The following is a 27,169-nucleotide window of genomic DNA, read 5'->3' on the forward strand; positions in this document are numbered from 1 at the left end:
TTTCTTTGTCTAATAAAGTCTATTGTGTGAGGAGCTAATAGGGCTCATGATTAATCGATCTATCAGGGTTATGGTGGCCTGAAGTATCCGTAATAGGCTGAGATAGGAGGCATCACAGTATATGCCAATTTTACACCGGAATTATCCGAACGGGCGTATAACTCAGTTGGTAGAGTGTTCGCTTTGCATGCGAAAAGTCTGGCGTTCGAATCGCCATTCGTCCATATTTTTAGTTTTTGACAAATTTCACCATCAAAAAAAGAAGTTTCTAATAGGGTTCATACGTCTATTTGTCCCATATTTATTATGCTCGGTTTATGATATGTGTTGGTTTTATCTCTTACTTTTATCACCTCTGTCATACTTCTAAAAAAAATTTGAGATACGATCCAAGTATGAATTTGCTGAGATTTACCAGAATCTAGCTTGATCACGATCCTTGATGGACCTTTCTATCTCCGGGATTATTAATCAAAGGGCGTATAACTCAGTTGGTAGAGTGTTCGCTTTGCATGCGAAAAGTCTGGCGTTCGAATCGCCATTCGTCCATTTTTTGACCATTATCGGTCCTCTCTCATCTTATTGTAAGCGAGTTTTATTTTTCTTAGTGAGCTTTACGAACCAATAGAAAATTCAATAGTAAAACTGGGCGGGTTGCGCCTGCCCAGACTATTCTTCCCAAGAATGTGACTGTGTGTGTCACCATCGGAAGTACTCCGTCGGCGACGGGTCTCATCCGCACCTTCCCCAATCTTCTCCGCAATATAAATCCAATCCCAACACCAATTCTTCCAACATAAAGATCTTCCACATATCTCTCAATACTCGAGGAGAACCAAATTACAACCCAATCTACTTAGCGGGTCCCCAGCTTAAACCCATCCATCATGGCTGCATCTACACAACCACAACAGCAAATGCACAATATCAAACCAACAGACCTCCAAGCCTTCGTCACGCAAATCCTCATCGCAAACAATACTCCCGCAGAACACGCTGCCATAGTCGCAAAATGCCTAGTCGCAGCTGACCTCCGCGGCGTGGACACCCACGGCTCCAACCGAATCCCCTCCTACATGGAACGCATCCGGCAAAAAGCCCTCGACCCAACCGCCACACCGACACTGCGGCAAATCACGCCCGTAGCGGCGCAAATCGACGCCCGCAATGGGTTCGGCTTTGTCGCCGCGCACGCGGGTATGGCTCGCGCTATTGAAATGGCGCAGACGTTCGGCATGGGCATGGTGTCTGTCAAGCACTCGAATCACTTTGGCATGTCGGCGTGGCTGGTGAAGCAGGCCCTAGAGGCGGGGATGATGAGTTTGGTGTTTACTAATTCGTCGCCTGCGTTGCCTGTTTGGGGTGGGAAGGAGAAATTGATGGGTGTATCGCCTATTGCGTGTGGTGCGCCCGGTGGAGAGCCTGGCAAGCCGTTTATTCTTGATATGGCGCCGTCAATAGCGGCCCGGGGCAAGATTTATAAGGCTCTTCGGCGCGGGGAGCGTATTCCAACGGACTGGGCGCTGGATAAGGATGGGAATCGGACGGATGATCCTGCGAAAGCGCTTGAGGGGGTGATGTTGCCCATGGGTGGGCCGAAGGGGTCGGCGCTGTCGATTATGATGGATGTCTTTTCTGGTGTGTTTTCTGGGGCTGCGTTTGCGGGCCATGTTACGAATCCTTATGATCCGTCTAAGCCAGCGGATGTGGGTCATTTTCTGGTTGCCATTAAGCCGGATTTGTTTATGACTATGGAGGAGTTTCAAGAGCGGATGGCGTATCTCTATAAGAGAGTGGTGGAGTCGGAGAAGATGGCGGGCGTGGATCGGATTTACTTCCCTGGAGAAATTGAGATCCTTACGGAGGAGAAACGCCTGGTGGAGGGAATTCCCTTTGCTGAAGCAGAGATCGCAGGTCTGAACAAGGAGGCTGACCGCGTTGGTGTTGAGCATTTGAAGGTGATCAGTTAAGAGGTTTCTTCAAGGGAAATGGATATTGGGGTCTTCCGGCGTCATGTTTTGAAAGGAATAGAGAAAGATCGGTATATTGTATTATGATACTGGATCCATGGTCAAGTGTCATGATGAGCCCTGGACGTCTTTGTTTCTCTAAAGTGTCATGTCTCATGTCTTCCGAGTACCTCGAGTAACTCATGGAGAAACATCGAGTTTTATTCTTCTGATAAGGTAACAAAACTTCACACCTTATGAGACCAAGATCATGTGCTTGCCATTGCAGAGAGATTTACTTCATAGATCATGGAAAGCCAGAAAAACAAGGCTTCAGCCTACGTGGTTCGGCTGGAGGTCCAGTAAGAGACCCTACGCATTCATTCACCAATAGTCGCCACACTGTGGTGACCCTGCAGGTATTGACTCGCTGGAGTCATTATGGATTAGCATATTCTTACATCCTACAAAAAAGATCCACACAAGAAAACAATACCATAGCCAATCACAGTATGTATATTCAAACAAAGGTAAACATAGCCTCGTTTTACACCGAATAGAACCGATCAAAGACGAATCCATGGACTGACCTACCCAATATAAAAGGGCAAGCCAAAGAAACCAAAATTGAGCCAGATGAATAACCGAGAAGAGCAAATAAGCCGTCACTGGACAGTTACTAGCCAAGAAGGGAGAAGAAATGCCGCTCCAATGGGTAAGCAACGCAGGCTGAAAAAAAAAAAAAACCATGAAAGAGCGCACACGAGGCACATATGCAGGTAATAAGAAAAGCGAAATAAAGTAATGCTACTCAACATCAAGAATTGAATTACTGTTCAGAAAACACCTCCCGTATAAGACAGAGACCTTACAAGAACACGGGACAATCGGGCATCGAACATGGGAATGGGAACGAGGAATGAATCACACAATGATGAGAGCAAAAAAGGGGATGGTAAAACTCTGAAGAAGGACACGATTCTGGCCCCACTTTACAGTCAGAGATAATAATGACAGGAGAAAAGAAAATGGAGGCTTGAATCACAGAAGGGAAATAGTAGAACCCAGAAAAAAAGGGGACACATTAGCAAAAAGAGGAATGAAAAGAAGAAAAAAAAAGGAAAATGTATTCAGACAAAGGAAATGAACATGCTAGATAATTAATCAAACACCCAACGGATGAAGAAGAATTTCGCTCCATGCACAGAACGTGGAAAAAACTCAAACAAAAGCAGGGTATCACAGGGGGAATTCGAACAACCTCGCTGCTTTCTTCTTTTCTCACTCGGGTTTGGGCGTGGGAAGCAAAATTAATGCCTTGAGTGCAGCAAAAAATGTAGTTGAGTCTGCGCTTTGTATCGAAGCAAGTCGGGTGGGGTTTGGGGGCGTCATCCATCCAGGGATTTCGAGGACTGCTTCTCATTGCGAGATTAATTGGAGTGACCATTCTTCCAAACGTGTGTCGAGGAGGCATGACACAATAGAACTATCGGTCATCGCCAGCACGAGACTTGGCACGTCTGCGGAAGAAGTCCATGACCTTCCTGGCCGCACCAGAGCTGCCGGAATGGTGAGATCCATCCCGCTCGTACTCATAGGCATCCGCGAATTTGCGATGGTTCTTTTGCAGGACACTGGGCCCGCGCCGACCGGTTTGCATAGACTGGCGAGGCATGCTGTCGTAGGTGCCGTTGTAATCGTCGTAGTAATTAGGCTTTGAAGAGTAGGTGTAGTTGTGACCCGAGTACCCATCGTCGTTTTGGTGGACCTGCTCCGTGGAAATGGCGCCAAAAGAATCCTGGGTCTCGTCGAATCGGTTGCCGAGCTCAGCGAACTGTTGGTCAATTTGAGCCTCATAGCTAAGAGGGTCGGAGTTCTTCCTTTCAAAGGTCTCCTCTGCAGGCCCTTCGCTGACCATACCCATGGCCTCTTGCGTTGAATATGTTGTCGCGCGGGGTCGAGTCAGGGCCGGACCAGTAGCTGGGCGCTGTGGTCCAATGGGCTCCATCGTGCGCGGGGTCTGAGATACCTCCTCTGGAGTCTGATCTCGGCCAGAAGAGAAACCCCGGAAGGAGAAAGAAGACGGAAGCAGGGAGAAACGACGAGCACGGCCTTCACCGGCCTGGCTGGCCTTGCGACTGTGAGAGTACTGCATCGACCGCCGAGAATCCATGGAAACACGAGAATCTTCCCGAGGCAAATGCTCTTTCATACTCGTTGGGGGATATCGCTTGTTCTGACGATCCCCACGAGAGGTAGCATTTGACTGCGAATTGCGACCACCCAGGATTGAGCCAGAGCGACCAAATAGCTTCTCGCCGATACTAGAGACGGTGTTTGAACGCTTGTGGCCCTTGGGGGGCTCTTGTCGAGGAGTCGGGTTGAATGCTGAAGGCAGTTGCTGGGTGCTCGGACGGCCGATAGAAGCAGTGGATGCCTGCGCCGGGTTCTGCGCGAGGGAGAATTGGCCGCTCTTTGGCTGTGCAAGACGACCTTCAGTGTTGGTTGCAGTGACGGTAGGAGCCACTGGCTGGCCATAGGAGCCTCGTGAGGGCAAACGACCAGTGTGGAAAGATGCCATAGAGCCACCGGTCGTCGGCCGCGTAGTCGAAACTCCGGGGGTGGCAGTAGTGTGTGTTCCTGTGAATGCGGCATTGTCCGAGGTGGATCGGGGGAAGTGCCCAGGCAATGGCTTGTCGTAATTGACAGGGGGTTTGGGTGCCGTTCGCGTGGTTGTATCCTTGGCTGGTGGCGCGGGTGCTTGCATTTCCTGTTTCGTCGTTCCTCGGCTGCGTGATTCCGGAGTGTCCTGGTACTCCCCTCTCGTTGTCTGAGACTGAGGAGCAACATATTCAACTTGCACAGTTCTCCGCTTAGCATCCCGAGACGTCTTCGACTTGTCACTTGGCGATCCTTGTGAAATATCACCAGCATGGTGATTGAGTCCACCAACAGCTGGAACCGTGCTATGGCTGGTCTTGGGCGGCTCGCGAACCGAGGCGCTGCGCGCAAGTGCTGGCGCTTCATTCTTGGGTTCTGTAATTGAAGAGTGGGTCAGTTGATCCAATCTAACAATCGAATAATATTCCCACGAATTTTGTGAGGTCTTACCGGCCGGAACAGTTGAGTTGGTAATATCTGCCACATTGGTGGTGCTGCTGGTAATGTGCGACACAATGTGCGAGTACTCACTCAACCAGCTATGGCGAGCGACCTCGAAGAGATCGGCACGTTTCCGAGGATCGGGAACCAAAATGCGTCGCAAGAGGTCACGGGCGTGGGGGGTGACATATTCGGGGAAGGTTAGAGGTGTAGTAACGATGTACTTGTACAGGAGGTTGATGTTGTCGCCGTCGGGGTTGGCTGGATCATCGTCGAAGGGCAAGTATCCTGCGAGCATGGCGTACTGAACAGCAGATTAGAAACCGACCAGCGCACCACAAAGATTAACATCCAAAACGTACCAAAATAACACCACAACTCCAGACATCGACTTTGCGACCAGTATAAAGCGAGTCACTGACCACCAACTCTGGAGCTGCATAGCAGGGACTTCCACAGCTGGTCTGCATCAAATCACCCCGACGCATTCCATCAGGACCCAATTTGTCCAGACGCTTGCGCTTCACGTACTCCTTGTTGGTCAAGTTGTACTCAATCTCCTCCTCCAATTGATCAACGGGATTGAAGGTGTTTGCGAATCCGAAATCGGTGATGATGATGTTACGATTCCTGTCCAGCAACAAATTCTCGAGCTTTAGGTCGCGGTGAACAATGCCCTTTTTGTGCAGGTAGCCGACACCGGACACCAATTGCGCAAACAATCGGCGCGCTGAGTTATCTTTCAGATAGCGGTTGTTCAGAATGTAGTCGAACAGCTCACCACCAGATGCGTACTCCATAATGATACCGATGTGTCGGTCCGTTTCGACCATCTCATGTAAACGGACAATGTTGGGGTGAGCGAGGTCGCGCAGAATGGAGATCTCACGGTAGATCTTGGGCAATCGACTGGGGTTCGACCCTAAGGATTCTCGCCGAATCAATTTGATAGCGACTTGAATGCTCCCATCTCGTTTCCAGCCTAGCTTGACTTTTCCAAACTCGCCTTCGCCGAGGGTTTGTCCGAGGATGTAGGTACCGAAGGTAGTCTCCTTGCGCTTGAGATCTTTCCCGCTGTTGCTGTAGTCATGTCGACTGCGATGACCCGTGCGAGCTCCCTCCTCCGCGCCGTCCTCTCCAGGTGCGCCATAACTGGCGGTGTGGGCCTCCATGGCAGCGGCAGCAGCGGGTGATCCGCCCACTTGTCGCACCTGCTCTCTCTCCCTGTCCACCACGGGATCGCTGACCAGCACCGAATTGATCACCGTGCTGGACTCTCTCGTCAATTCCTGGCCCGAACTGTCCTCCATCTCGGAATTCATCTGAGCAGTGGGCTCTCCAGGGGTTTCTCGTGACCTGCCCGATTCTCGAGTCGTTTCTTCTAATGGGTCTGCTCGCCGAGATCGACTCTTTCCATTGCGATCCTCGCGTTGTCGGTCGCGGTTTTCCTTGCGATCAGATCGACTTTTGCTGTGTCGCGAGCTGGTTTTCTCCCCGTTGGGGCTGCGGCGAGCCGACGAAGTCCTCGGAGGAGGAACCGGTGGGGAGCTTAACATATCGGGATAGTTGCTGCGCGCATTCTTCTGTGGAGATGGTGCCGTGTGAGTCGAGACTGGTGATGTATGGGCAGGGAGTGGGAGAGGTTGCGGATGAGAAGTGCTCATAGCCGAGGAAGCTGGTTGGGACCCGCCTCACGAATTGGCTGTCAAGGAGAAAGGGTATTAGTACTCGGGTTGCATGCAAGAAATTTTTTTTCTTTGGACGATCGGGTGCGTGGTGAGTCGTCTGCCGTCGCGTCTTAACAACACACCTTCTGGTTGAAAGCACAAAAGCTCGGGACTGTTATGAAAGTGGTCCACGTCAACCCTCGATCAGGCTCTGGAGTGGAATAACGAAATTGACCAATTGCGACGGGCACGGCGCGTCGAAACACCAAAGCTCTCTCGGAGGGCGTTGGGCGAAGAAGATTGGGGGGAAGAGGTTGGGTGATCGGTCGCACTCACCGAGTGTCAACGTTCAGCCTCGTCAGCTGTCACCTTTCAGGGGCATGTCAGTCCAAGGCTGCAGATACAATCTTATCGGCAATCGACAAAAATGTGCAACTTTATCAGGAATAAGGGTCCCAACTGACAGGAGATCGATCTTAGGAATGGGGGGGTTGACAGGAATGTTACCGCCACGCCGAGGGGCTAGTGGTCGCAAGAAAGGGAATGGGGGGTAATTCAAGATGCAGATTCACATCGGACACCCGGTCACACTATGGACCTGATTGAACGACGCGTCGCCAAAGCAGGAAATATGCGAGAAAGGAAAGGTGAAGTGAAGATACCTGCACTGCAGTGTTCTAGAGTCCCCTCTCTTGGCTCCGGGGCCCACGGGGGTAGGAGGAAGCAGAGATGGTCGCACGTTGTCGGAGAACGGGGGGAGAAACAAACGCGGGAGAAGCAATGTCTCAGACGCGACGAAGAGTCCCGGATCAATTCCAGCAGGTTCAATGGCGGATACTGAACATGGTCGAAGCCAGGGTACGGAGTGGCGGTTGCGCGCGGACAGGGGGCGCGAGGGGAGCTCGGTCGGGGGGATGAAGGAAAAAGGGGGGTGGTTGGTGATTTTGGGGGGGAGGGAAATGGAGGAGGAAACCGACAAGAAAAGACAAGAAAAATAGGAAACGAAAAAAAGGAACAGCAAAAGGAAAATGGCCAAAGGGAAAGGGCCAAGAGGGTGGAGAGAAAGGATGGGAAGGACGAGAGGAGAGGAGGAGGAGAGGAGGAGGAGGAGGAGGTTAGAGGGAGGTACGAGTTGTCCAGCACCAACACCAGCAGCGGCAGCGGCAGTAACCACTGGAGCAAGTCCGCGCAAAGGGAGGTCGCAACCAGGCGTTGGTTCACTGGTTCGAGGTTAGTTTCTTGGGTTTAGTGCTGGTTAGCGCCAGGCTCCGGTGCTGCTGGTGGAGTCTGGGGAACCGCACTGCGGGTCGCTCTCGACACGGTGGCCGGGCTGGAACCGATGACGCTGTTGACGACGGATGATACTTGAGAAGAGCATTCTATCATAAACGGAACTATTAGGAAGAATACAACGATGATCAAAGGATCAATGGCGTGGAGAGACCTTGAAAATACTAGAATACCATGCATGGAACATCGGATGATGATACTCCCAATATCCACGACCCCATCAACCATCCCAGCCAGCCGAGGATACCTCTTCGACGAGGAACCAGATCGAACCTCACCATCTCCAACAACGCTAACGTACAATTATCGCATTGATAGGTCAGTATTGCAGTAACAAGCATAATTTATTGATGACAATTATGATTCTTCCAATGGCGAGCTCCCTGGTTAAATCGCGGCCAGGAACGTCCCCCCTGCGTCCCTTGCCTCGCCTGTGATAGAACGAAACGGGTGCGAGGCCCGAGGGCTGATCCTCGCATGTGGCCCAGTCTCCGCATCAACAAAAATAAAATAATATCGGCGTGGACGAGAAAGGGACAGGAAGGGAAAGGAGAAAAAAACACAAATAGTCAAAACTGCAAAACAAGGAAATTAAAATGAAGGATAAAACAAGCATGGTGGAAAGTCGACAGTCTAAGTATCGTCTGCTCTACTCGGACTACCGATGCAGTGAAATGCTTCGATGCGAATACATAGTCCCCCTGCACACTTCCAGGACCTCTATATCCATGCAATTGAGGCTGGAACAACTTAAGTAACCAAACACAAGCTCCAATTACGTGCAGGAGATGTGTTTATTCTTAGATGCGGGAAATAAACAACGGCAAGTCAGCAAGAAAGCAAAGAGGGTCCCGTTTCAAAAAGGGGGGCCGGCGCCGGCTGTTTCGCATTTCGCGCGGAGTGGGCTCTTCGCGAGGGCCGATCGTTATGAGTGCACGCTACGCCCTGACGGAGAAAACCGATCGGGGCATCTTGGACGGTTTAGGGACGGAGCATTAGGCATGCAATAGAATGGAAAATAATATTGCTTATTAAATTAGATTCGATATGATTTAGCGTGATCTGGATGATGCGGACGTACTCCGTAGTTACTAGTTGCAGTAGTTTAATTGAGCATTGCATTTGAACATCTGCTCAATGGCATGGCTGTACGTCCCCCATAGTCTCAGTATGTACAAGATCATAGCTATGGCTTAATCGCTTGTCCTAAATGATAAGATATGATCTACCAGATATCTTCGAAAGACGGTTTCGAATTGAAGAGGTTCTTATTTCTCAATCTTCATTATGTCTACTTCGTGGTCTCATAGTTCTTCGCCATGAAGTATACAATTTCATCGACGGAGTCCACCAAACCAGATCATTATGCAATGGTTAAATAATCGACTGTCCGCCGTGCCCAGTTCAACTCTCCGCGCTCCGTACAGCTTCCTCCGATTGCCCCAGAGGTTACCCCTTTCTTTACCCTCTCGTCCTCGATCCTTGGCACGGGCGGACCCATCCACGGTTAAGGCGCCGAGGGTCCCAAGGAAAGCCCCGAACGAGCGGATCGTGACTACTTCCCGCCTGCAACGTGAAATTCCCGAGCTTCCCACTGGACAAAACTCCCATCTCCTCCACAATCCATCTCAAATACTGAGATACTGGAATTGCAGATATATCCTAGATGGGACAATTAAAAGGGAATCAAATATCTCATCCAACTCCGTCACTAAAGTCACGGTCCTACCCGCTCCACAAATCCCCACTCCAACGGGAACCGCGCTCTGGACTTACAGTACATACTATTCTGTCTTCGTACCCGACTCTCCACGTCAGATTGCAATCGGTCGGTCATCGACCAAGTTACGGTCTGACGAGGACTGACCCGTTATGTGGAGGAAAGTCAACGGCGGCAGATCTCTCAATGGCCACTCCCATTCCCCCCAATCGAAACCCTCGAGCCTCAACTCACAGTGATGTGGATTACTCTTCACACCACCAGCAAGTTAGCAAAACTAACGAATTCAAGTCTGCTCGTCTGCTCAAGTCGGTGTGGAGCATGTCGCTGTCCTGATAAGCACCCATTGGCCCAGCGGCGACTAGCCAACTGTCAAGCGGGTGATGCGTTGGCAGCGCCATCGCCATAGGAGCCGCTCGGCCAATCGACCATCATCGACTCCCTCCAGCGGTAACGAAGGTCAACGTCCATGTGTCCCCCGCCAATGGTGCTCGTTGGCCGCGATTATAGTACGACGCTTGGTAGGGGCCGTAGCGTGGAAGGGGCGAGAGTGTTCCCCATGTATGCCAGTTTCGAGATGATTGAGGTGAGGCTGTGCGAAGTACTCTATACCTACCACGCCAACGAGGCTTGCAAAGTGACCTGCCTGGACGCACTGATTCAATAATGTTCACTTCAGGCAGGAGAAATATCGCCGACTGTCCCACCCAGTCGAAACTTAGATTCTGTCCGGGCCAATGACCGATCTCGAGAACGACGCCCGAAACCCAGCCTGCAAAGGAAAGATGATGCATAAAATGTCGTGTGGCGTGAAACTTTGTTTGGCATTTATGCGGCAATCGGCCTAACCTATCTACAGTAGAGTACTCCGTACAATACGCAATCCACGGGACCAGGTAGCAACCCCGGATCCCTCAGCCCCGGCGCCAACACAACCAGGGGATCAAGGGGGTTTCGCAGTCCCATCTCGAAAGTGGGGAATAATTGAGCAACGCTGTTTGCAAAAGACTACTGCCAAATTCGAAATTAGATTCCCGCTCTTCCACTCGTAGATTGTTTCCCAAACCCTAATGCCAAGGACCGCTAGTGCAGGTTTGACTAGCGGGAGCAAGACCCCCTGTCTAACTGCTTTGTCTTGCATAAACAGTAACAAACGGGTCATTCGTATCATACAGTAAAGCTCCTTGGAGTCTCCTGGAATGTTCTCTGCAAACAGCCCAAACAAAAGCAGACGTCATAGCGATCTGGCAAGATGCTTGCCCATCTCGTCCTCCATCACTCAGGCAGCCTTCATCGGTGCTCGTTTCCACCACACTCGTTCCACCGCGCTCGAAGGCCACGCAGAGATTTAGAACGCTACTGACCGTGGTAGGATGTTGTGCTTTACTTCTTAATTTTCATGGGATAGCTCCTTGCCTGTGGGTTTTTTGATTGCTCGTGTCTTTCTAGAGCTAGTATCTTCCACGTAAGCTAATATGTGTCTTCAAAAGCTATAGCTAGTTGAGAAGATAACCTAAAGCCCCCCTAGCGCCGATTATCCATCTCAGCTAGAAGAGCTCGAATTATAGGAGCAGGACTCTCGATATACCCCCACGCCCGGGTTCTATCGTAGCCCCTACGATACGCGATCTATATACAGCCCCTCCCCCTCGTATGCGGTTGATAATTGCAATAATATTACAAGCCAGTCACAACAGAATAGCCTTAAATTACTTCGGTTCTTTGAGTAGGAGGAGGATCGTGCTTACGACGAAGATCCACCGACCTGTATCCATTATCTCATAGAGTAGCGGGTCAAGATCAATAACCGATTTATATCGAAGGACACCGATAAAGACCTCGTGCTAGCTCTAAGCGATTACTAGCAGCAATTCTTGGAAAAGAAACTACAAAATGTCCTTAGATATAAAGCTCCTCGTGACCGAAGGTGAGAGCTAAGGATACTTCCATTGTTGTATCCGTTAGGGATCGTTCCTAGCGCGACCTAACTAAACGATATAACAAAACTGACATTGATTAGATAATTATCGACCGACAACTCTAGAAGTAGTCGGCTCTATTCTGTTAAGGCAAGGAGCTAGCATTAAAGATCTGTTTTAACTATATAGACGACCTACTTTCTCCTACTGCTAGGCGGAAATGTGAGAAAAGGGGTAAAACTTCTATTTCGAAAAAAAATGCTTAGTGAGCGAGACGCGCAGCTAGATACTAAACAGGAGTCTTCTAGCTAAAGACTAGTTTAGCGTAGCGTCTATAATTTAATGCCATACGATCTGCCGTCGTGCTACCTAGGTCCCTACTGTTAGCTGGATCCGATAGGAAAGAAGTATTATTAGCTCAAGATATATCACTTGAAGCGGCTTGTGACTTACGTGGAAAAGGGTAGAGTTCTAGACTCGCACAAAGATGTCCCCGAAACGGTTCGTGAAGAATTATATATAGAAAAGTAATAGAAAATAGAGAAAAACACACGTAAGGGGGCCCGAGACCCCTTTATTAGTCCGGGGGTTCCGTACCCTCTAATTAACATCAATGTTCTGCCTTCGCCCTCTCCTGTCCCTAGAACGGAGGTTACTATAAAAGCTAATGACCTAATAACTATAGGTTCTCTGGATATCCCCGGACCAAGAGACGCAGCAGTCAAGGAGTATAGTGAGTAGCAACAGTCGAATGTTACTAATAACAGCCTCAAGGCCGCGTTCCGACAAGCGTACGATATAATACTTGACGATAGTCTGGATCTGGAGCAGGTCTATAAAGACCAAGACCCGAAATTCTTCATTGACAAAGGAATCAAAAGGGGCATTACTCGTCGTTTTGTCGAGGATATTCCAAGGTAGGTCCATAATGTGAAGGTAGCAATGCATATTTACGAAGTCGTTTAGAACATAAGCAGGCGTCTTGGTTTAATTTTCTTTTACGATTTTATAAAGGGCAGTGCTGTTTTATTATATCCGCTTAGTATTAATACTGCTTTAATAGAAGGTTCATGCTATCTTGCCACCACTTATTATACCATAGTTCGATTAAAATTGCATATGTTCAACGATCAACCACCACCACCTCCCTCACTTGGCTCAGATCTTTATTCAACAAGCTTCGCAACAAGATCAGAGGCCATTTCCCCGTTATCATCCAAAATATATCGAAAACGAGTATTCTCAACCAGTGTTCGCACCTCACATAAAACATAGAGAATAACTAACATTCTTAGCCAATAACATCCATCTAGCTCCTATCTATCTGTCTACTCGTAGGTATATTCTAGCAGATCAAGGATGTGTGCCATACTTTGCCCGTTAAGAGAAAAGTTACAAAGGTCACGATGAAGTGACTCCAAGCACTGTTCTCTTAATAGGTCAATACGATACCGCGTCGCAAATACATATACCTTTGTATAAGTAAGAAGGTCGGGGTAGGGACAAATTATAGCCTCATCTCCAAAGAGTCTTAGCCGTCTAAACTAGCCCTACCGGCGTTTATAGGGACTTTCTACATAGACTGATGGCGTATTCAATCTCCGCCGGATATGAGGAATAGTAGCTCTTTTTCTTTATTTACGTTTTCTTGGAAGCTTAGCTTCCCTACATAGATATAGCCTCTAGTTCTAGCTCTAGGTCTCGAGAGTCTGCGTCTACTTCACGGTTAGGCTCTAGTACCTATTGTGGATTGTTATCTTCCAATTAACCTAAAGTAGGTATAAGCAACTATTTGTCTAGCGCAGTATTACTGTAGCTAGTACTCACTCTCTATATCTAAATAGCTATCGTCTTCTTTGCGATAAGGTGTAGTATACTTTCCTTTGTAACCAAACTCACAAAATGCAATAAAGGGTTGCTCTTCCACGTCTTCTATAAAAGCAGTTCGCGATATCGCTTCTTTCATATAACCATTATTCATAAGAGCATCCAGCGGGGCCGATAATTTATAAACAAGACCGGCGTAGATCGTCAACTTCCGCTGATCATGACTAACATAAAAGCGAAAGTCTAGAGACCGAATAAGTCTTTAACAGTTAGTTAACAAGTAAACGATTCAACGGATAATAATCGTACTCTTTAAAATTTTCCATTCCTGAATAGCTCCTATACACTCATCTGACCAACAAATTTCGGCAACCTTGGTGGAAGCTCAGCGCTGGCCTACGCTAAATAGGATATTATATATCACGGTGAGAGGTAGTTGTATGTATCCACCAGTAGATTCTTGCTACCTAGTCTATGCGGAAGCCTGCATAAGACCCTGAAACGGCCAATGGAATGAGGGGTAGCAAAGTTGAAAAGCGAGAACTGTCCTCTGGTACTCCGTAGAAAACAAACGTATTAAGAGACATGCAGCATCCATCAACAGTTGTTACTCCAATGCGGAGAAAGGAGTAGCGGTGAACCAATCATGTATGATATAGTGCAAAGGTAGGATCAAGACTGGCTCAGAATGCGGTAAGCCTTGTCTGGTCTAGATGGGAGTCCATGCAGTACACTTGAGGCATCACAATCAGCTGCATGGAGCCATATGTCAAATTTTTTAACACTGAAAATGGGGTTGAGTGGATGACTGGGAGGCTTTCAGGCCATCTAGTAAATCTTGAAACCGCAGACCCTATGCCTTACTACGGACTCTTCAAATACGTTAACGGCACCTCAATTTCTTACATAATCTTGGGCGGGGGTCCAAAAACTTGTGCGTAGTCACTGAAATTTAGCTCTAGGTAATACATTAGTCGCAAATATAAGAGTGGTATTCACAGGTTCCGGATCTTGATACAGTATATAGTAGTGTGTCGTGCACAAAAGGTATAAAACTCCCAATACAAAACACCAGAGAATGTTCTCAAACATACTACAGAGCAAAGACGAGGCCCAGCAAGCCCGCAGCACCCGCAACGCTCACAGCGATACTACCAGTAGCAATGGGCGCCCCACCGGTCGAACGCGCCGACGTAGAGGCGGCCTTAGAGCTGGAAGCAGCATCCGAGCTACCAGAAGCCGGGGTCTGTGTCGCAGCGGCACCAGTCGATCCACTTGCGGTGGTTGCAGCAGTAGTGTCCGCCGCAGCACCGGAGGTTGGACCGGCCGTCGCGGTCACTGCACTAGTTGCGCCCACGATATCCGCGTCGAAGCCACCCAGTTCGGTCACGACAGCCTTGATACTAGCCGGCAGATCGTTGTACCACGATGGGAAGATGCCATTTGCGGCGGCGCTAAGGACGGCGGCTTCCGAGGCGGGGTTCTCCATCTCGAACTCCCACGAGGACGGGACGGCGGTTTCGAGAACACTGATGTAGTCGGAGGGGAGCGAGGCCTCTGCGAGGGCAACATTTGCCTCGTCGACAGACTGGGCGTCCGAAGAGCCGGAATTGGACGATACCATAGTCGCGGTGGCTGTTTCTTGCGGCAGGGCCAACGCCGGCGCGAGCAGAACAAGCGCTGAAAGTGCAGTGAGATGCATCTTGGCGGATTATTTTAAAGGAATGAAGGTCGGGATGATCTCTATGAGCGAGTGACTGAAGGAAAAGGGACGCAAATCGAACGTGTCGCTGGGGACAGGAGCGGTAGATATCTCAAGGCCCGTACGACGTGATCCGTTCGAGCGTAACTGTCAGTCACCTGCATGGCGAAAATTGCCGGCGCAATTGGTTGGCTGGCGTTCGCTTGCATTTCCAGGGTCACTTCTCCTCGAAGCGAACGGACCCTAAGCGACACGCCTAATGAGAGGCTTTATCCCGTAGGGAACCGCCCGGGACCCACTCATTCCTCGAACACTGGTCGCGAGTATATGTCTGGTACCTAGAACTAAATGACCCACCGTCAAGAGCTAGCTAAGCCTATTTAGGAAGGCAACTCTCGAAGCGAGGTTCCAAAACAGGTTTAGCTTACTGTATTAAACAGGGGAGTACGCACAGTAAGATTTTCCCTTCCCTTTCCCCCTACCACAGTATATACTCAATTCACTCCATAGTCAACATGGCTACAAAGGCAGGTCAATTACATGAGCTTGACGAGCAGAATGATCGCATGCTGAGGGAGCGCCAAGAGCGAGAAGGGGATGAACAAGTGAGTCTGCTAATATCGTTCAGATATCTGTCAGACATCTACTAGGTATCCTAATGTATCCTAATGCGCATCAGGGGAGCCCATTCCAACCCGGGCCAACGTGGATTACCGGGGGTAAAGGCCATCGCCTAAGCGCCACTGAAATTGAATACGTTGAGGATCTACCTGAGTACCCCCAGACTAGCAAGGGTGGTTACGCCTATATTATCCCCGCCGGGGATCGGTCAGCTGCGCAGATTCACACCTCGATCTTAACAACAGTGAGTTTCGATAGATATCTATGGGATATCTACCAGATATCTAATTACTCGTACTAGATCCAATACTCTTACCATCAAGTCTACGCGAATAAGCTGTGTAAGAACGACTCATTCCTCGGCACCGACTTTCTTCATTCACGTTATACCTGCTCAGGCGCATTCGTTTGTCAATACAGTGCGCCGATTATTAGGTCAATGACACACACAGTGGTTGATGAGAGCCTTTGGGCGTCGCTCCAGGATATTCGGCAGAGTATGCCCTTCCTTGAAGATGACCAAGTCCGGAGAGAGACGTATACGTAGGTATCTGGTAGATATCTAGTGGATAACTAGCTCACTATGCCCTAGATACTTCTCGAGTACATATGCTCTCTTTCAGCGTGGTACCAGCTGCCGGCCTGGTTCACCTGAGTGTTACCCAATTCTCACTCAAAGCCCAGATGAAACACCGCTTGGTGGCTATACCTACGCTGTGACCTGTTTTATGGAGTTACAGTACCCTGGCTATCACTATCGCTCAGATACAATTCCCCAAGACGGGAGTATTGATATTAAGTTCCTACGCCAGTTATTGAACGGTGAGGTTCCTAGTCTTGTGGAGTCATGCTGTGCGATTGAAGGGACACTAAAGAGAAGTCCGCGTTGCGGTAAGTATAATGTCTTCTAGATATCTATTGGATATCTACTAGATGTCTGACAAATATCTATGTACTCCAGGATATTCCCATGTCCAAGGCCCTGGTCAATGGGACCGGCTAAGATGCGATGTAAGATTTGACTGGCTTATACCGCAAGACCTTCGAAAATGCCCTTTCTTCGTCTTTCTATCAGAAGGCCACCATACGCATCCCCCAGTACCCCCAAAGCGAAGCCCTGCAGAAATTGTGGAGGGGCTAAAGAGATTAATCACGAGGATGGAGAGACCGGATCTCACAACAGGTAACACCATCATTCAGATATCCACTAGATATCTACCGGATATCTGACCTTTCGCGAATTAGGCAAATTTCTCGCCAGCCCGGAATTACAGAGATTCTGTGAGCGATATCAACATCGGACACTTACAGATCTCCATAAAAGCTTTGTCAATACCGATCGTCTCGGTGCTATTATCCGGAAGCAACGGCTACTCTCTTTTCCGCAGGGACAGAGCCTGAATGGAGTGCTTTTTGAGCGGGATAGGAATTCGGAAATGAAGGTAGTTCAATATCATAGGTTTCTACTAGATATCTACTAGATGTCCATCAGATAACTAACAGATATCTAGGACTACATACGCGAGATCTTCATAGACCCTGATGGCCTTATGATAATCTGCATGTTTAATGGACAAGCTAATTTACTTGCTGAGGCCTGCTCATATGAAGTCGATATATCCTATAAGCGCGTGAGGGATAAGGATATGAAGGAGGTTGTTTTTGCGGCCTTCTTCCCTCAAATTGGAAGGGGTAAGTATCCCAGTTATCTCTCAGATATCTCATAAACATCCGGCTTATATCCACTCTAGTCCGCACACTTTGTCGCGTCTTTACTACATTTGACACAAGGCAAGGATATCATCGCTTATTCAAGCGTGTATACCAGCTTCTTAACCGTATTACTGGGTCTCGGCCTCCAATACGCGTTATTGATGGCCGTGGCCTTGATGTTGTGGTCGCCGATATGTGTGCAAAGCAATACTTTGGTAAGCCTACTAGATATCTAATAGTTACCTGCCAGATATCTGATAACCTCGAAGGATTTGCCGATTTCCTACATGATTACGACCCTGACCACCGTGATGGTGAACATTTAATGCGTCAGATAGCTATCTTCTGCCAAATTCACTTTACAAGAGGGGTTGATGACGCCCTTCGACGTACTAGTGGAGGTCAGCCCGGTATTCGCCAGCGAATGCTATCACTCCTATTTGCTGATGACCGGAAAGCGTATAACGCAGTGATTGACTTCATAGAAGGTAAGTCTTTAGATATCCTCTAGATATCTAGCAGATATCTAACTTACCTAGAAACCGAGGGAACCGATTCCCCCCTTACTTCCTGGGCCGAGCATAAGCGACATGAGTGGGTTATGTGTGGCCTAAATCCTGCCTGTTCGACTATACCACGCCCTTACTTTGAGTCTATTCGCAAGCACACGAATGCAGTAGAGCAGACCCATCATAAGTCAAACGTTCGTGGGACACAGCTTACCTTACTTGCAGCGATCTTAAGGTAAGTCTCTAGTTATCTGCCAGATATCTAGTAGATATCTAATGCTTCTTTAGTTCCCTTAAGCTCGATCGTCAGGATCTCCAAGAGTACCAGACTCACCACCAGTGGGCAATTCTTCCTCAGTATAGAGATTCCTCGAGAGTGGCCTCTCTTACACGGCATCTACAGAAGTCGCAGACGCGCCGCGCGAGTCGTAATCTTACCCGGCAGGATAGTGAGCCCTCTCTAGAGCAGGTTAGTAGTAGTGGTGTACCTATACGTGGAAGGTCTTCTACTACATTATCTAGCCGGTCTCGATCGGTGTCCCGGCGCTCAACACCTTATAAACGCCGACAATCATCCCCCGAGGACCTAGCTCTATCGCAGAAGAGAAAACAGGCTGAGATTGAACGGCTTGAGCTTGAGCTAAAGGATACTGCGCTTGAAAGGCTTAGGCAACAGGCAGAGGAAGAAAGAGTACAAGCAGAGCTTCTCGAGGCAAGGATTCGACGAAAGAAGGCACAGAAAGAGTTAGATGAGTTAGAACAGTGAATTAGATATCCACTAGGCATCTAGTAGATATCTAGTGGATATCTACCCCGCGAAGTTTCTATCACCCGCACTATATATATAATCTACGTCAAGAAAAATTAATGCGATTAAACATTTCAATTTTTGTAGGAAAACTACATAATAACGTAGAAAAAACCTCAAGAGAACCTATCTAAGCCTCATCTAGTTCCCCAACCTGGCTTTCCATAGGGATATCAAAGGTAGCCAGATGATCACAGATCGCCTTATTGTAGATGCATCCTACGATATGTTAGTCCAGCAGATATCTGATAGATATCTAGGGGTTTTACTACTCGGCAGACCTGCAGCCTTGCAGGCGGCGCAGGGAAGATCCTTTCGGGCATTAATACCCAAAATCCGGAGGACTTCACCCTTGTTCACCTAGATAACAGTTAGCCAGACATTCCCTAGATATCTGGGAGATATTCTGTTACTTACCATTCTACCTCTCTTCAGTGGAAGAGGGTGCTTAGCCGGGGCGGGGGCGGCGGCAGCAGGGGTAGCCTGCGAGGCTCCGCGGCTATAAAGACCATTGAAAAAGGCCTTTGCCGCATCCTTCGTGGCCTTATCTAGATTTCCGGCCTTCAGCGTAACGGGAGCAAAGCCGTCCTCGCTATGGGCCTTTTTCAGGTGCTCACGAAGCCCAACGGTCTTCTGGAAGGGTTTCTAGACATCTGTTAGATATCGTCCAGATATCCAAGGGATATCTACAGACTTACCTTTCCATGCTCGCAGTCCGGCACACGGCAAAACACCTCACCGACATGGACGATGACTTCGTCATCGGCATTCCGTCATTATTAGTTATCTGTCAGATATCTGGGGGATATCCACTTACTCTTTCGTATGCTGGGAGGGCCAACACACCAGAGGGGGCATCATTCAGGTACCGGTCGAACGCGCCGCAGTTCGCAAGGAACTTTGGCTTGTTGACCTCGGGGGGAGCCATCTAGATAACTGTCAGATATATGGCTACGTGGTAACAGCCAGATGACTCTGCCGTTGGTCAGATATCTGGCAGGTGTCTGCCACCCTTCACCGCGTTCCGGTTTCAGGGCAGCCCAGACGTCTGCCAGATATCCACCCACTCTCCACCACCAGTATCACCACCAACCACTCACCTTGAGCCGAAATCTGTTGAAACTTTCTAAAAATTGCTAGATCTGTGAGCCTGTCAGTTACCTGATAGATATCTGATAGATATTTGATGAAATTCGATGATTTGGGGATGAAACCTACCGTGGTTCGATAGCAAGGGGGCGGTGGGAGAGATGTGGAGGAAGGAAAGTTACAAGTGGGGCTGTATGCCAAGGTATTTAGTGTGGGGTCGCCAGAGCTGCCTGATTACCTGATTAGGCTTAGCGGATACAAGTTCTCGACGGTGGATCCCCAAGGTCTCGGCCTGAGCTGAACACTGGTCGTAGTCTGACCCTGTTGCCGACACGCTTAGGCACGCTTGGGCCTAGGATGATGACTAGCGCTGAGAAACGGAAAGGGCCCTATGCGGTGTTTGATGTCATACCGTGATTCCTATTATCGTGTAGGGTTTGAGAAATAATACTCGACTCTGCAAAGATGGCTTGGCTGTCTTGCTATTCTCAAAGGAACAGCACTCTTGTGAGTTCACACTGGAGAAGTCAAAGTGAGAAATCTCTCTGTAACACAGCTTGTACAGTACTGTAGAATCATTATAGAGAACATATTATGTCCGAACACGTACAAGCGTCGCGGGTGTTGGATCAATATCTCGCAGCAACCAGCTATCGTGACCAGACCCTTTGTCTTATCATAATGTCTTCAACCATTTGAGGGAAGATCCTTTCCAAGCTTGGACGAACAGACAAAAACCACTTGCATCCAGACTTTTCAGCGGCTGTCGAAATGAGATATTTATACCTTTCATCATATCTTGCTAGCGCGGCCTCACGATAAGTTTCTCGTCTCGGTATTTCCCACCATTCTTCTAGAGAGATAGAACAGTTATGCATGTTAAATAGTCCGAGCAAAATCTTCGCCCCCGGCAACTCCAAGTTGTCCAAACATAAAATTAGCTTCAAGTCTTTACAGTCCTGAAAACAGCATCGAATAGTGTCAACGAGGGTTTTCAGATCGTTCTGTTCCCTGCTGGAGAATGCTGCAATTTTCCTATAAACACGACCAACGGAGTGGCCCAGAATGAAGAAGGGTCTCAAAATCGCGGCTGTCACCACAATCAAGCCGAAGTGGTCGTCAACAAAGCGGCCTACTATGGGGCCCACTTTTGCGTCCACTCTTGCCAGCATAGTCTCAATATAGGGGTGTTCGGGGTCAACGAATACAGTCAGCCGTCTTGCCATATTGCACAGTTGCAAATGATCATTCAGTATCTGGGTGACCGAGGGCAGGGATGCCATGTATTCGCTGACTGGTCCGTAGCCACATCGGGGAACCTGGATATGAACACATATGGCGGAGCCCCTGGATGATAACGGATAGAACCTCTCGTCGAACCTGTTTATTGACCAACCCCATATTGAGAGACCTGAGGTTTAAAAATCTGAGGCCAGTAGAACTGATGATGATGTCGTACCCTTCATTTGCGAACTCGAAACTGATTTGGCCGAAAGAGATCCAATCGAATTGCTTTGGCTTGTGTCGATGGATGCTAATGGCATCTTTGATTATCTGTGTTCGAAGCTCAAAGGGCAAGTCAAGATAACGAAATGAATTGCGTTGAACAGTTGAGACCTCTGCAAGCCAGTTAGCAAGAGTGATTTCTATGAACCTGTGAACTGCCCACCTGAAAGAGACGCCATGAGTGTGGAAGGCCATATAGTCCCCATAACCGAGTATGTCCTCTATTGGGTTTTCAGGTCTTTATCACTTCAGGGGTATTATTGAGCACAGCCTCTAAAGGAACACGTAGACGGGGCAGCTAACCACTTCCGGCTTATGGCGCGGCATAGAGCCTCCTGACTGATGCCTGCTTCTGATAATTCTCGACTAATTAGACGCCACAATTCGATACGAATACAACGATACCTGAGACGTTTTATAAACAATGGCCCCACATCTACCAGCCGTTGTTGCCATTCGCTTAATCAAGGTTTAAGCTACGCCGGATAATTAATTCCTAGCCAACGAATTAGTAACTCGCAATATCTAGGGCAGTAACCGCGAGTAAGTTGATTATCTAGTTACAAGGGCTTCCAAACTGGGCCTAGCGCACTGTATGTCTCACTGAGCGAAACGTGGCTTTAATTAGTCAACTCATAGTGCCATCACTCGATGCCCCTCACCGCTCACAAATGACTCTTTCAAATCTTCACCCCAGCTCAAAACGCTGCAGCAACATTTCCTCTGATCTCAATTCAATGATTCTGCTTCATTTGCCCTCCGAATTACTATTACAAGTAGCGACTTACCTGGAGACAGAACAAGATATTAACTCATTGTCACAAACAAACAGCCGACTCCACGCTCTCCTCAATCCATATCTCTATAGACTGAATTCTCGAGGCTCAAATTCCGCTCTGCTATGGGCTGCCCAACATGACAATGTGGCTACAGCTCGATTATGTGTACAGGAAGGAGCCAAAGTTAGAGTGACGGATAGCAGGGGCCGGACACCATTATCCTGGGCCGCGCAGCACGGACATGAGGCGATGGTGAAGCTATTACTTGGGACAGGGCAGGCGGTTTTGAACTCAAAAAACTGCGAGGGGAAAACAGCCCGCCAGAGACTATTATCCTGGGCTTTGCGGCACGGACATGAACGCATGGTGAGGCATTTACTCAGGAAAGAGCAGGTGGCTGAGGAATTGAGAGACTCCGAGGGATGGACACCATTATCCTGGGCTGCGCAAAATGGTTATGACGTGGTAGTGAAGCTGTTACTTGAAACTGGGCAGGTGGATGTGGATTCGAAGGACAGTGAATGTCGTACACCATTTTCTTGGGCTGCGAAGAATGGATACGAGTCGGTGGTAAAGCTCTTACTTGAGACCGGGCAAGTGGATGTGAACTCGCAGGACAATGAAAATTGGACACCATTATCCTACGCCGCGCGGGAAGGACGTAAGGCGATAGTGAGACTTTTACTTGAGATAAGTCAGGTGAAGGTGGACTCGAGGGACTATTTCGGCTGCACACCGTTGTCTTTGGCCGCAAGATATCGCCACGAGGCGGTGGTTAAGTTAATAATTGAGACAGTCCAGGTTGACGTGGACTCGGAGGACACGCTAGCTCACCCAGTCTTATTCCGGGAGGCTAAGCTTCGATATGAGGAGGTGATGAAGCTATTACCTGAAACAGGGCAGGTGGATATGGCTTTGATGGACTATGAGGGTTGGACACCATTGTTTTTAGCCGTACTTGAACGTGAGGGAATAGTGAAGCTATTACTTGAGAAAGACCAGGTGGACGTGGGCTCGGACAACACGTTGTCCTATGCTGCGAAATTTGGACGTACGGCGGTGGTGAAGTTATTACTAGAGACAGGCCAGATTGGCGTGGACCCGAAGAACCCCAGAGGTCTCATACCACTATCCCTGGCTGCGAAGCATGGATATGAGGCGGTGATGAAAATACTACTTGGGACTTGGCCCAGGCATCCATAACTGTATTGAAGCTATTAAGATTGGGCAGGTGGATGTGGATGAACATGGCGAACGACAAACGTATGGCAGGCGAGACATTTTCTAGTCAGACTTCACGCATAGAACTTATTGTACCATGAAAGAACCAGTTGTACAGTATAGCCATGGCTGGGACGAGGTTTAATGGCCTTGGCTAGACCCTTAATGCATTCTATCAAGATCCCAATCATCGTTCGCGAGACTTGAGGGTGGGTGTTGATACTGTACTTGTGGCCGCAACTTGCGGCGCCGTGGCCTCGCCACTTGTTTGAAGACAAGAATCTGCGATCTGCTCCGACCCGAAGCAGACGCCAAAGTTGTGCCAGTTTCTGGTTCCCGTCACGTGTTGGGGAGAGACGTTGATATTGGAGTTGCATATGCGCTCCCTGTACGCAATATCGTCATACTTCTATCCTAAGCCTATCTGTTGATGATGCTGACTGCCTCATAGTGGGCAGCTCGTGCAAAGGTCAAACTTTGTGCTGCGATACAGAAAATGTGGGACCGGAATACTGTGCCAGCAGCAACCAGGTTAACATGAACTGTTTTTGATCGAGATCCTCAATGTTTGCTCCGAACCAACTGGGGGAGGTGGTTGTACTGGTAATACTGGAGGGGCTTGAGTCAGCTCAGCGTTTTTTCATGTGATTATAATCTGCAATAATGACTCGTCGGGCTTAACTTTCCTAAGCTTCTTCTATCTTTATGCCGGCATGCTGAAAATGACCTCTTGCGCTCCCTTCTTTCGCACCAACAGCTTTGATACACCATTCGAGGAAGAAATCGAATCCTTGACTTGGATCATCTTCAAAGTAGCCCCAGTTGCGTTTGATAAAGCCCTTGAGCTTAGCAAAGAATTCCTCGATCGGATTGAGGTCCGGTGAGTATAGTGGCAGATATACCATTTTCATACCCGCATTAGCACACATCTATGTAATCTTCTTAGAATGGTGAAATGATGTATTATCTATCACAATAACGGACTTCGGCTCCGGCTATCGTCCGTAGTATTGAAGAAGCTCCGCGATAAAGTCCTTAAACACCGCCGCATTAGTCGAGCCACGGAAAACACGGGAAAGGATTATACCATCCTGAGCATACGCAGGCAGGATCTGGTATCTCTGGTCGCGATGGAACCGAGAGACTTGTACAGGAGCCTTGCCGAGCGGTGACTACCCTGTTCGTCTAAAACCTGCGCGTTTATTATACCCGGATTCGTCGACGTATACTAGGTGATACGAATAAAAGTCCGATATATTGTGTAAATATATCTCTCTTAAGTCGGGGTTTTGCTCTCTTGCTTTCTATCGAGACACCTTTCTAGACTAACCGTGAGCTACGAGAGCCCTTCGAATGCTTGAAGCCGTGACCTAGGCCTCGAATTCATCAAATAGAGAAAGACAGCTATCTCATCTAGATAGAGGGCTGGTTTTTCGAGTAGGTGCAATACTTCTAGTATACGGGGTATTATAGTGCGTCTTCGACCGACTCGATTCGAGGGAGCGTGGACGTTTCCAAATTGCCGTAAGTTTCTGCGAATATTTTTGATCGTACGCTCGCTGCATTCAGCCTGCTCGGCTATTTGAGATATAGTTAGCGACTGGCTTTATATCATATCACGAATGAAATATAGCTTTAAACGACGCAGTCTCGGCGCCATGTTGCGAATATGTCCTGGGGTGACATTCCAGACAGTGAGTGGATGGATGTTTACGCAATGGTCTAGACGCAGCATCTCTCTTGGAGGGGCATCGAGGTTGCTGCCTGAAAAGCGTTACGTGTAAATTACCGTATCTTACGTTATGTAAAAACGAAGATCTATTTCTAGCATCAACGGGATCTGCGGCTAAACTTAATATAGACTGGAGAGTTTCAGCGTAGGGCTAGGAAAACAATCTCCGAGTGTTTGCGGGGGAATCTGATTTCGAAATCGGCAGTACCAATTAGACTCCAATGCCTCTTTCAATGTCAGACGCAAATCAAATAGAACAGAAGAGACACGTCATGATAACACGTTGGAAAACCAAAATGAATTGACAACCCGCCATATATTCCTCAAAAAATCCAAATAAATCGCTTGCTCTCAACCTATCATTCCAAACTTGCATATTCCCCTTGATTTACCGCTTCCCCCCGACCCTGACCTGGGCGTGCCGCCTAGCGACACTGTCCCAGATGCGCCATACGCTGGCGGCGGCGTGGGGCTTGGCGAGGGACGTCGCACAACTGGATCCCGGACTCCCAGTCCAGAACTAGAGGGACCTGCTTCGGTATTGGCATTAACGCCTTGGGGTACCTGGCCGCCATCGCCAGCGCCAACGACCACCTGCTTTCCGTCGCGCATCCGGCCCACCACCATGCCCTTGGCCACGGACTTGAGCAGCGCCCGACGGCTAACGCCCGTGGCGTCGATATACACGAGGCCGACGTTCTTGATGCCGCCAGTCAGATTGGTCGCGATGGAACCAGCCTCGGCGCCATAGCGGTGATTTATCACCGAGCTGGCGGCCGCCGAGCCTGTCATCAGCATGGTGCGCGCACTCTCTTGAATGCCATCTGCCAACGTCGAGAACGCGATCATCGACTTGTTCAGCACGCCTGGCTTGTAGTCTGGCGGTGGGAGGTGCCTGTGACCGCTGCGAGGCTTGGCGTCCTTACGTGCTAGCGAGGCGCCGATATTCTGCGCCACTCGTTCCACTTGGCCCAGGGTGCGGGAGGAGAAGTCTGCGGCGCCGTTGGAGAAGGTGCCGACCTTGCGAATGCGGGCGTGGGTGGCATCGGAGAAAGTCACAGGTTTGGGGCTGGGCTGGGTCTTTTTCATGAAGTTCTCAGCGCCGCTGGTGATGGCATTGGAGATGTATGAAGAGGTGGTGACGATCAGTCGAGATGCGGTGGCCGAGGTCTGGACAATGGTTGAATCCTGATATGCCGGATGCCGCGACATTTCCAAGTATTCTTCTGAGACGTTGGTCACGCTGACCCTGTTGCCCTCGCCTTCGCCAGGGAGTTCAATTCCAACGGGGCCTGTGTCAGGGTTAGCTCTTGAAGCAGATGTGAGCTACACGGGTGCGGGATACTCACGTTTAGATCCAGGTTTCACATCCGGGTCCTCCACCACATTGTATCCTTCACTCAGCTCGCCAACCACACTTCCATCCTCCTCGTCCACCAGCACGATCTTGCCGTGCATGTTCTCGCCCTTGCTGTCTCCAGTCCCAATATATCCCTCCCCAGGCGCATAGTCGGCCGGGTTGTATGCAGCGAAGCTATCTGACTTGCCGCTCGACGCAGGGTCGCGGTCGAGGAATGCGGTGCATTGTGCGAGGATTGTCTCGAAGGTATCAATATCGTCTTGTGTGACATTGTTCGGGCCACTTCCAATGCTTGGGAACTGAATGCGGATAAAGGCGCCCGCGTCGGGAGCCAAATCCCATCGGGGGATCAAGTAGCTATCGGGTGGTTGGTGGAAGATCTGGGTGGTAGCTGGTAATGCGAGATCCAGCTCGGGGGGGAGGTAAAGGTGTAGGTAGAAGTCTTCCTCGGGGGTTTGTGTGCCCGCACCGGCGGCATATGGAGGAGTTGGAGCCGATGTGGCAGTAGGAACCATCAGAAGGGAGAGGGTTTGAGGACCTGATGGTGTCAACTCCTGCTCCTCACCATCCTGAATGTGAAATGCGCGGATATTGTTGACGCTGTAGAGCAGCCGGGGATCGTGTGTAGCGCCCGACATGGTGTGAGAATGGATGT

At 49.2% G+C, this 27,169-nt stretch overlaps 8 protein-coding genes across 8 annotated transcripts; 4 read left to right on the top strand and 4 right to left on the bottom strand.

Annotated features, from left to right (window-relative positions):
* Positions 1–887: 887 nt before the first annotated feature.
* Positions 888–1,970, top strand: N7458_006868 (Ldh family oxidoreductase; the record flags this gene model as incomplete). Its single annotated transcript, XM_056910250.1, has 1 exon — positions 888–1,970. One exon carries the CDS (start codon positions 888–890, stop codon positions 1,968–1,970), a length of 1,083 nt encoding a protein of 360 aa, XP_056765954.1.
* Positions 1,971–3,435: 1,465 nt separating this feature from the next.
* N7458_006869 (putative serine/threonine protein kinase (Kin4)) lies at positions 3,436–6,724 on the bottom strand (the record flags this gene model as incomplete). Its single annotated transcript, XM_056910251.1, has 3 exons — positions 3,436–4,985; positions 5,061–5,355; positions 5,414–6,724. Coding segments are annotated over 3 exons (3,156 nt in total), but the record flags the coding sequence as incomplete, so codon positions are not given.
* A 4,572-nt stretch (positions 6,725–11,296) lies between these two features.
* On the top strand, positions 11,297–12,568 carry N7458_006870 (uncharacterized protein; the record flags this gene model as incomplete). Its single annotated transcript, XM_056910252.1, has 2 exons — positions 11,297–11,379; positions 12,415–12,568. Coding segments are annotated over 2 exons (237 nt in total), but the record flags the coding sequence as incomplete, so codon positions are not given.
* A 1,999-nt stretch (positions 12,569–14,567) lies between these two features.
* On the bottom strand, positions 14,568–15,176 carry N7458_006871 (uncharacterized protein; the record flags this gene model as incomplete). Its single annotated transcript, XM_056910253.1, has 1 exon — positions 14,568–15,176. One exon carries the CDS (start codon positions 15,174–15,176, stop codon positions 14,568–14,570), a length of 609 nt encoding a protein of 202 aa, XP_056765957.1.
* A 515-nt stretch (positions 15,177–15,691) lies between these two features.
* Positions 15,692–18,580, top strand: N7458_006872 (uncharacterized protein; the record flags this gene model as incomplete). Its single annotated transcript, XM_056910254.1, has 12 exons — positions 15,692–15,781; positions 15,856–16,041; positions 16,099–16,138; positions 16,250–16,340; positions 16,390–16,688; positions 17,109–17,239; positions 17,309–17,489; positions 17,549–17,725; positions 17,780–17,998; positions 18,050–18,254; positions 18,308–18,488; positions 18,542–18,580. The coding sequence occupies 12 exons, from the start codon at positions 15,692–15,694 to the stop codon at positions 18,578–18,580; spliced, it is 1,839 nt and encodes a 612-aa protein (XP_056765958.1).
* A 377-nt stretch (positions 18,581–18,957) lies between these two features.
* N7458_006873 (uncharacterized protein) lies at positions 18,958–19,755 on the bottom strand (the record flags this gene model as incomplete). Its single annotated transcript, XM_056910255.1, has 4 exons — positions 18,958–19,046; positions 19,109–19,187; positions 19,245–19,472; positions 19,645–19,755. 4 exons carry the CDS (start codon positions 19,753–19,755, stop codon positions 18,958–18,960), a joined length of 507 nt encoding a protein of 168 aa, XP_056765959.1.
* Positions 19,756–22,564: 2,809 nt separating this feature from the next.
* On the top strand, positions 22,565–23,404 carry N7458_006874 (ankyrin repeat domain-containing protein; the record flags this gene model as incomplete). Its single annotated transcript, XM_056910256.1, has 1 exon — positions 22,565–23,404. The coding sequence occupies one exon, from the start codon at positions 22,565–22,567 to the stop codon at positions 23,402–23,404; it is 840 nt and encodes a 279-aa protein (XP_056765960.1).
* A 2,101-nt stretch (positions 23,405–25,505) lies between these two features.
* On the bottom strand, positions 25,506–27,152 carry N7458_006875 (senescence-associated domain-containing protein; the record flags this gene model as incomplete). The annotated part of the gene is made up of 2 exons (XM_056910257.1): positions 25,506–26,446; positions 26,504–27,152. 2 exons carry the CDS (start codon positions 27,150–27,152, stop codon positions 25,506–25,508), a joined length of 1,590 nt encoding a protein of 529 aa, XP_056765961.1.
* Positions 27,153–27,169: the final 17 nt, after the last annotated feature.

This window comes from Penicillium daleae, assembly GCF_028827525.1.
Source record: "Penicillium daleae strain IBT 16125 chromosome Unknown utg000006l_segment0_segment0, whole genome shotgun sequence".
NCBI classification, from domain to species: Eukaryota; Fungi; Ascomycota; class Eurotiomycetes; order Eurotiales; family Aspergillaceae; genus Penicillium; species Penicillium daleae.